Source organism: Lates calcarifer, linkage group LG2 (genome assembly GCF_001640805.2).
Source record: "Lates calcarifer isolate ASB-BC8 linkage group LG2, TLL_Latcal_v3, whole genome shotgun sequence".
Lineage (NCBI taxonomy): Eukaryota > Metazoa > Chordata > Actinopteri > Centropomidae > Lates > Lates calcarifer.
Window position 1 is genome coordinate 26,222,388 of NC_066834.1, and position 9,796 is coordinate 26,232,183.

At 40.7% G+C, this 9,796-nt stretch overlaps 1 protein-coding gene across 1 annotated transcript; it reads left to right on the forward strand.

Annotated features, from left to right (window-relative positions):
• The first annotated feature begins 296 nt into the window (after nt 1-296).
• Nucleotides 297-9,129, forward strand: supv3l1 (SUV3-like helicase). The gene is made up of 16 exons (XM_018666985.2): nt 297-993; nt 1,208-1,285; nt 2,087-2,194; nt 2,290-2,404; nt 2,604-2,772; nt 2,989-3,100; nt 4,230-4,307; nt 4,558-4,649; nt 4,754-4,934; nt 5,182-5,275; nt 5,652-5,771; nt 5,857-5,956; nt 6,044-6,124; nt 6,581-6,757; nt 7,445-7,593; nt 7,772-9,129. Exons 1-16 carry the CDS (start codon nt 714-716, stop codon nt 8,184-8,186), a joined length of 2,349 nt encoding a protein of 782 aa, XP_018522501.1. The 5' UTR covers nt 297-713; the 3' UTR covers nt 8,187-9,129.
• The last annotated feature ends 667 nt before the right edge of the window (nt 9,130-9,796 follow it).

Here is a 9,796-nt window from a genome sequence, read left to right on the forward strand (position 1 = left end):
TATATGTAAAATTAGTAAGAATAAGAAAGCTTTCAAGACATCCAATCTTTTGGAAAGTATTATAGTTCATATCAATAGGATTTTTTTTTTCTTTTTTCTTTTCTCTGCTTTTTGTGTGATATTCATTATGTACTCCTTGTGTCTCCCTGTATGTTTGCATGATGTCATGTTTGTTTGTTAGTGTCTTTAATATGATAATAAAGTTTGTTAAAAAAAAAAAAAAAAGTTTCTGGCTTCCGGGTTTATGGGGCCCACTGAATGTGCGCAGTAGTGTTACTCCCATCATGCCTCTGGGTTACGAGAACGAGTGAACCGCGTCCTTTATATACAGTCTATAGGTATATACGATCTTCGGCTTCAGTTACAGAGTAGCTGTTCTTGTTTTACCTGTTTAGAATTCGTTCAAAACAAAATATAAATTCTGATCCATATTAATTTATCAGATACATAGTTGCTAATGTAACTGAGTGGCCATCATAACGATTCGAATAAGTCAAGTTTGCTAAATTTATCACAGGCACATTTACGGGCAGCTACACGGAGACTGGTCCTGTTCCACGTTGTGTTAGCAGGAAGAGAAATGTGTTGACCGTCCTCTGCTGCAGTTTGAGACTGCTGTAACCGTCTTATTTAGACCTGCTGAACAGAATGGAGCGACAGTAACACGGGTTTGTCCGTAGCCAACAAAAAGTGCTAACACCGGAGCTGTAACTATGTCAGTAAACCGGTGTATGTCTTTGTTATCTCGCATTCAGCGCCACATTAACAGCCGGACTCCCCGTATCACCGCTGGCAGTTGTCATGTGTCGTCTGGGTCTGGGTTGTTACATAAACAATGCCAGGCTGCTTCTGCGGTTTGTAGCAGAAATGTTTCATCCAACAGTTCTCCTCCAAAAGGCCCGGACACTTCTTTGTTTGTCCCCGTTTCCCTGAAGACGGACTCCGCGGCAGATGGGAGTGTAGGAGCAGAGCTGACCCAGCCGCTCGATAAAAGTCAGTAAATTTTCTTTTAGATAACTTAACAGTCCCTTATTCAGTTACGCTGCTACTGCTGCAGCTGTCAGGTTCAGCTCCGCTGTCCAGTCTATCAGAGGTAGTCACTGTATTTTGTTATGTGTTTGGTGTTTGTATTATTTCTGTATTGTTGGCATGGAAATCATTTTTCTATCTTCTAATGTCAGTTTCTCTCTATGTGTCTGTGATTCAGATGAACTTCTGAAGATTTTGAACCGGTTTTATAAAAGGAAGGAGATGCAGAGGCTGGCAGCAGATAATGGCTTGGATGGTGAGGAAATACACTGTTAAACCAGCTGTTGATCATTTCACAGTTATCAATACATTGCCGATGTAAATGTTATTTATTTGCCTAATCTGTCCACAGTTTACTCAATAAAGGTATTTAGTAAATGTTCTGTGAGGGTCACTGAAAATGCTGCATAATTACATATTGTCATAGTCATCATTTTTTAACTCTCATTTCATCAAATTATTTAAAGTAGAAATATAATATTCAGACCCTAACCACACAACTAATACATTTAAAAATACATTTCGATAGTGAAAACATTTACACAAATACACACTGGGCAGAGGAAAAGTAAACCATAGTAATAGATGAAAGTTTGTTTCATTTATCTGTCAGGTGTAACTAGACTGTGTGAGCTTATACTAATTTGTACTTTACATTATTTTATGTCCTACTTTTTACCAAAGGTTTTTTTTTTGGAGTGAACATATGTAGTGTCTTTAGGCTGATAAAAGATAAAAGTTGTCATCAACCAGACAACATTTGATCTTTGCAAGTAAACTGAAAGTGCAAGGGTTTCTTACATTAGTGGAGAGCAAGGGGTTTCCCATCATACCCTGAGGTCCTGTCACCTGGTGATGAAAGCTGCACCTGCCTTTATCAGATGAGGTTGTTGCTGCTTATGTCAGGATCATTCTAAACAGAGATGTACAGAGATCTCTGGTGCAGACCTAGCACCCTGATGTGTGTGTGTGTGTGTGTGTGTGTGTGTGTGTGTGTGTGTGTGTGTGTGTGTGTGTGTGTGTGCGCGTGCATGCGTGTGCGCGTGCATGCGCGCAGCTCGTCTGTTCCACCAGGCCTTCATCAGCTTCAGGAAGCATGTTCTGGAAGTGTCATCACTCCCGGCCGATCTGCACATCATTCTCAATGACATCTGCTGCGGAGCAGGTTTGTCAGTTTATAGTAAAGCCTCATTAGGTGTGTGTCAGTAGCAGCTAATTAAAATTTTGTTTTGATTAACTTTCATTTCTGCTGCTCTCAAGGTCACATCGATGACATCTACCCATACTTCATGCGTCACGCCAAGCAAATCTTTCCCATGCTGGACTGTATGGATGACCTGAGAAAGATCTCAGATCTCAGAGTCCCTCCCAACTGGTATGTGTTATAGAGCCAGAGCCAGGACTGTAGGCAGTGCTAATACATCTCATGATGGATTTAAGTCTCCAGCACGTTTACATCCATTATAATGGTTGTAGGTTTTATTCTCTGTAGGCATGAGTCATAACTCATAGTCATAGGTCCTCTGTGTGTGTGTGTGTGTGTGTGTGTGTGTGTGTGTGTGTGTGTTCATCAGGTACCCTGAGGCTCGTGCCATCCAGAGGAAAGTGATTTTCCATGCTGGTCCTACTAACAGTGGTAAAACCTACCATGCCATCCAGCGCTACCTGGCTGCGAAGTCTGGAGTCTATTGTGGCCCTCTGAAACTACTGGCCCATGAGATCTTTGAGAAAAGCAACAATTCTGTGCGTATCCACTGATCACTGTCCACTGATTTTACACGTCAGAGTTTCTTTATAGGTCTTAGGCAGCACTGTTGCATATGTGAAAAAAAAACACATCAAGTATTTGGTGATGTGATCTTATAATACTAATGACTGCTGTCCTCTCTTTCTGTGTGTGTGTGTGTGTGTGTGTGTGTGCGTGCGTGCGTGCATGTGTGCATGTGTGTGCATGCACAGGGTGTGCCATGTGATTTGGTTACAGGAGAGGAGAGGACCTTTGTGGACTTGGATGGTCGAGCAGCTGATCATGTGGCCTGCACTATTGAAATGTGCAGTGTCAACACACCTTGTAAGTACACATGACTTGTAATCAGATTACATTAGCTCTTATCAAAAACAGTTAAAATCACATTGAAACCTTGATGATTGTCTGTTTTCAAATTAATCAGAGAAAGGCAAGGTGTTATCTGTTGGTTACACAAAAATGAATTAAATTATTCTTAGCTTTGAATAGAATAGAATAGATCTTTATTGTCACTGTATCCAAAACAATGAAACACCATTTAGCAGCTCTTGGAATGAATGGTAAATGGACTGTACTTATATAGAGCTTTTTCTAGTCTTTTCGACCACCATAAGCACTGCACACTACAGATCACATTCACCCCATTCACACACACATTCATACACCACTTATGGTATACAATGTGCTTTCTAACGCAGACACATTCACACACCGATGACACATATCTGAGGCAATCTGGGGTTCAGTATCTTGCCCAAGAATACTTCAGCATGTGGACTGGAGGAGCCGGGAATCAAACCACCGACTTTCTGATTGGTGGGCACCTGCTCTACCTCCTCCCCTCGAATGACAGCACAAGAGATCCATCCATCCATTATCTATACCGCTTATCTGTTAAGGGCCGCGGGGGGGCTGGAGCCTATCCCAGTACGGATCGCCAGTCCATCGCAGGGCCAACACATATAGACAAATAACCATTCACACTCACATTCACACCTATCGGCAATTTAGAGTCACCAATTAACCTAACATGTTTGGACTGTGGGAGGAAGCCGGAGTACCCAGAGAGAACCCATGCAGGCACAGGGAGAACATGCAAACTCCATACAGAAAATCCCCAGGCGAACTGGGTCTCAAACCCGGAACCTTCTTGCTGTGAGGCAACTGCCACTGTACCACCGTGCCGCCCTAAAATAGAGATGAAATTTTAAAAAAAATACAGTAGACACAACACAACACAATGAGGTAATAAAAAAACAAGCAGAAAAAAACACAATAAAGACAAAGCACTGGGCCGCTGCGTCTGGATGTAATAATGAAATAATGAAAATTTGACTCTAAGTCAAGACTCGTTCTGTCGCATTTTGGATGACTGTAGAGTCCTATAGAGGGCTCATCAGCATCATCAAAATAACAAACTTTTCAACAAGCATATTATTTTATTTGTCTGTAGATGAGGTGGCTGTAATTGATGAGATTCAGATGATCAAAGATCCCTCCAGAGGCTGGGCCTGGACCAGAGCATTGCTGGGTTTGTAACAAAAACATTCAGTCAGACACGCACAGAGGACCTGTTGCACTGAAAGTTGCACTGCTAAACTAATGAGCATTCTTCTTTTAGTTAATTAAACTCATACTTAATATTTGCAGTAGTAACAGTTATGATAAGCAAGCGATGATGAACATTTATGAACATATGAATTTTTTTGGTTGTTCCAATGATTTTACCACTGATGATGTTACCAACCTCAGCAGCTGACATTTTCTTTGTGTTTGTGTAGGTCTATGTGCAGAGGAGATCCATGTGTGTGGAGAATCTGCAGCCGTAGACTTTATCAGAGAGCTGATGTACACCACTGGAGAGGAGGTGGAGGTGAGGATGTAGCAGGAAGACTGTGGCTGATGTTGACCAACTTTTTCTTTTGAGGGCACAGCTCACTTTCCTCTTAACTTTCTCTGTCCTTCATTCCTCTTAAGGTGCACACCTACCAGCGTTTAACTCCCTTCTCAGTCTTGGATCAGGCTGTGGAGTCATTAGACAACCTGAGACCAGGAGATTGTATTGTCTGCTTCAGTAAAAATGATATCTACTCCATAAGCAGACAGATTGAGGCCAGAGGACTTGAATGTGCTGTGATTTATGGGAGCTTACCTCCAGGTGAGTGTGTAGGTAGTTTTTGGAATACATCAAGATCTCTGGGGTCTCAACTTGCAAAAATGTTCATGACTCAAGCTTGAACACCACAACAACAAAACAAATTCATTAGAGAAACAAAAACATATTATTTAGAAATGATTTACAGAGCTTTATTTCTTTTGCATGACAGAAGCTTTTGTAAATGAGCTCCAGACTCAGCTGATTAGTGTTTTACAAAGACCAAGCTTAGTTGTTCTGTCATTTACAGGAACCAAGCTGTCACAGGCCAAGAAGTTCAATGACCCTGATGACCCCTGCAAGATTTTGGTTGCCACAGATGCTATAGGAATGGGCCTTAACCTGTAAGAACCATCATACACACTGTAGCAACACCAAGGTCTTAGAAAATGTTGGGAAAAAGCCATTACATAACCTCACTGATTTTGTGTTTCCCAGAAGATATGATTTGTGCTTTATGTAGATGTTATATCAGTCTTCATGGTGTATTTCTGATTTATCTGAAGTGGTCATTGGAAAACTTACTTCGTCTATAGATTTTTCAGTGTATTCTTTTGTTTCTGGCATGTTCAGCATCTACCACTAGGTGCTGCTAAAGTCAGAAGTTCCCTAATCCCACACACGGAGGTTTTAATTAGCTTTATTAAGAAACTGTGTAGATTCTATCAATTCAACTCCCATTTATTCCCTCATCTGTATGTCTTCTGCTCTTCTCTATAGGAGTATAAAACGTATCATCTTCAACAGTCTGGTAAAGCCTAATGTGAATGAGAAGGGGGAGAAACAGATGGAGACCATAAGCACATCACAGGCTCTGCAGATAGCAGGCCGTGCAGGGAGGTCAGTCTCATTTTTGCTTATAAGATCCCCATTTTGGAGAGTTACAGTTTTAGAAAGTTTTTCAAGTCTGTCTCCTCTGCCACAGGTTCTCCTCCAAGTTTAAAGAGGGAGAAGTTACCACCATGCACAGAGATGATCTGCCTGTCCTGAAGGAAATACTCAGCCACTTAGTCGACCCCATAGAGGTGATCATTTATATGCAGATACGGGCATACACTCAAACACTCACACACAGCTGCAACTGGACGTTGATCTCGCCTCTTTCTTTTCAGATTGCAGGTCTCCATCCCACAGCAGAACAGATCGAGATGTTTGCTTATCATCTACCTGACGCCACACTGTCCAACCTTGTTGTGAGTACAGCCATGTATTAATTCACCCCCCCACCTCATCAAGCGTGACAGCACCAGTGTCAGTTCTCATCACATTAAGCTGGAGCCATGCAACTTGAACAGCAAAAGGTTTGCATATGTTCAGTTAGCGTTCACATTATTATGTATGTATGAGCTTTAAGGTTCATTCCCAACGATAGAAACAGATGTTTGTGAAATAAAAAAAAGAATAAATCAAGTTTCCCATGAGTAGATTTCTTTCAGAACTTTTAGTTGCATATCTGGGCTTTAAAAGAGTACTCCACTGATTTAGAACTATCAGACTTATGATGGACGGTTAAGAAAACTGCTAAATTCTGCTGGTTTTATCCACAGCGCTTGAGTCCTGAATATTTGACATTGTTAAAATCCATTACAGGCTCATCTTCTCATCCTGACAGACTTAGTGACTCCTCTCTCTTCGTCTCTTTTTCTCAGGACATATTTGTCAGCCTTTCTCAGGTGGATGGTCTTTATTTCGTCTGCAACATTGACGACTTCAAATTTCTGGCCGATATGATTCAGCACATCCCCCTCAACCTGAGGTCACGCTACGTCTTCTGCACCGCCCCCATCAACAAGAAACAACCTTTTGTATGCACCTCCTTCCTGAAGGTAAGGAAGGAGTAGAAGTAAGAAGTTTAAGGAGGTAAATGGAGAGAGACTAGGAGGGAAGGATGGGCTGATGTGTAGTAGCAACACTGAGGTGGAAAATAGCAGTAATTTGTTAATATTAACAGCAGCGACTGGGTTTAATAGACCAAACACACCACTGGGCCTGTAGTTATCTCTTCTAGATCTGTTTGTTTTTATATCTATTTATCAGACAACAGAAACTGATTCAGTGAGTCAGAGTTGTAAAACAATTTAAAAAGTCCAAAGAGGGCTGAATGCTTTTATCAATAAGCAGTGTACTATACACTCTGTCTCTCTTTATGGTTATATCACAATTATAATAAAACGTTAAGTCCAGAATAAAATGACTGTCCTCAACAAGTAACCTTTGAGATTCAAGGCTATGTTCTACATATTAGTGTTGTTCATATGTACAAAGAATAGTCCCTCCTGCTTGTAGGGTGGTCAAGAAGAGTGGGTCATAAATGCAAAGCAAAATATTTCATTAGTTTAATACAGTAATGTTTTGATGTTAAAATATTGTTTATGGATTATGATCTTGTAGTTGTCATCATGGTCATATTATGATACTGTTCAAAACCATGCTTTATCATATTTCTTTGCATTTGCCTGTTTGTTAAATTTTGCATACTGTCCTGTACTTACACCTTTGTGCTTTTCTTACAGTTTGCACGTCAGTTCAGTCGAGATGAACCCCTGACGTTTGGCTGGGTCTGTCGCCACATCAGCTGGCCTGTGGCTCAACCCAAAAACATTAAAGACCTGGTTCACTTGGAAGCTGTTCATGATGTGTTGGATCTTTACCTCTGGTTAAGGTAACATTATCCTTTTTTACTGTTTTACCTATCATTTAAATGGACCCTGATTGATGAAATGGTGCTTACTATCCTCATTGTAATTCTTCCACCAAACTCTTATTATTACAGGCAGATCTGTTAACGACTGCCTGCCATTCTAATCCTTGTCGCTGTTGATGTCTGTCTGTGCCTTTAGCTACCGTTTCATGGACATGTTTCCAGACACCGCCTTGATTCGAGAAATCCAGCGGGAGCTTGACAATATCATTCAACAGGGTGTCCAAAATATCACCCGTCTCATCAGAGCCACTGACCCAACCATTACTAACACACTACAGGCACAGGGCAGCAGGCAAGGACAAACAAGTGGTAACAGCAGAGCTGGTGATAGTAATTATTTGACTGGCAGCCAAGGTCAAAGGGGACAGATGATGGACCGCTCTCTGGCTAGTCGGCTGGTGAGAGACGGGCTGTTGACTCCTGATTTGCTCTGGCAGCTGCAGAGGGAGTGGTCCAAAGATCAAAAGCAGGATGTTCCCGATCAGCATGCACTCGATACAGAACATCACAATAACAACAACAAAGGGAAAACGAAAAAGAGAAAGAAATGAAGAGGAAGACCGTTATGTATTCATGGTGTCTCAAGGTTGTTGGTGTTCCCATGGAGATCAATAACCGATACACGCCATGCATAATATCTGGTGGTTTGTTTGAAATGGGTCATGGCTTTAGACAGTTAAAATGGATCTGTGAACATTTTCTAGCCTTGGATCAATCATAAACAGCTGATTGAGATATAAAAAAAACACCAAAATGTGGTTTGAACACGAGCAGTCTTTTATGGTCATATGATCTGGTCTGAGATTTACACTAGAATACTCTGTCATGTAATCTACTTATTTTGCTCTAAGCTGACTTAGTATGTTTTATTCCAACCTACAAATGTATAAGCTGTAACTAGTGATGGAAAACATCCCTAGTTCAGGATCCTATGAACTTGCTACTTTCTTGGTCCCTCTGAAGGATCAAGTACGTGTTGAGAGATTCTCCCTTCTCAGTGGGAGCATAAAGTAATTCAGAGTCAACTTGGAAACCAAATAGTCAAATTAGCCCAACAAGAAATGGACCCGTTGTGGATCATTGAGGGAGATGCCATGTCCCGGCCGCAGCTACCACTGAACCACAGTTCAAACTGACAAGAAACACTGTTTACCACAGTGTTTCAGCAAAAGTCACAATGTCATAAATGCTTTGTTTGAAGCATTGTTTGTGACCAGGAAGTAGTTTAAAATGCACTGATCTGGGATTAGTTCATGTTTGCTTTACTCTGTTAATGCAGGAAACTCAAATGTAGAACTTCAGAACAATATAAGAGCACGTATCCAACTTATTTGGGTAAACCTTTAAACAGCTCTGTGATAAACTGCAGATTCTGTGAGCAGTCTGAATTGAGTGCACCCCTGTCAGTGTCTGTATACAGATGAGATGCCATATTTTTTTCTTGTTTGCATAGTTGAGGTGAAGACATCAGTCAATAAAAATCTATTGTTTTAACTGTTGTGGCATATTAGATGGTGATGATGTGAAGATGATGAAGAGATCTCCTTGACACTGTCTTGCTTGTATATAAAAGTTTATTACAAAGAAGTCCAGCATCAAAACAAGCACTGCAGTAGCCTGTGAGATGATCCAAGCCAATATGGATCTCTCTCCCTAACAGCTCTAAACATCAGTATATATATATGTTAGTTGTCTTCATGATCTATAGGAAGCATCTGGACCTTACTCAATGAACTCACATCTCCAAGAAATAGAAAGGAAGGAAGGGAAGGAGGCCCCTCTCCGTAACACTTACAGATTTACATTCACAGCTATTAACCTAAACATGAACCCCAAAAAATAGAAAAAGATATGTGGGAAACACTTGTGTTCAGAGACACCAAGAGAATAAAAACCATATATGGAACTTTAGACACTACACTGTCCTGATTTGATGTTTGTTTTTATGTGGCATAAAGCTTTGTTTAAAAGTTATGATACATGAAAAACTAACTGAAGTAACCTACAGTATAATCAGTGCTTAATCTTGGGTCATTGTATTGAATTGCAGTTCGTATAATTTAATCAAAACTTGCACGTGAATTTTCAGTGGAACACAAAACATCAAAGAGATCAAACTACGTATGTACAAGTGTGACCAAATTGCAAGTTAATTGTTCAA

Excerpts from the sequence above, each read along its gene's own strand:
- supv3l1 (XM_018666985.2), top strand. The coding sequence starts at position 714 with ATGTCAGTAAACCGGTGTATGTCTTTGTTATCTCGCATTCAGCGCCAC. Across the intron at positions 5,276-5,651 it reads ATAGGAATGGGCCTTAACCT|GAGTATAAAACGTATCATCT; the intron begins GTAAGAACCATC and ends TCTTCTCTATAG. Across the intron at positions 5,772-5,856 it reads ATAGCAGGCCGTGCAGGGAG|GTTCTCCTCCAAGTTTAAAG; the intron begins GTCAGTCTCATT and ends CCTCTGCCACAG.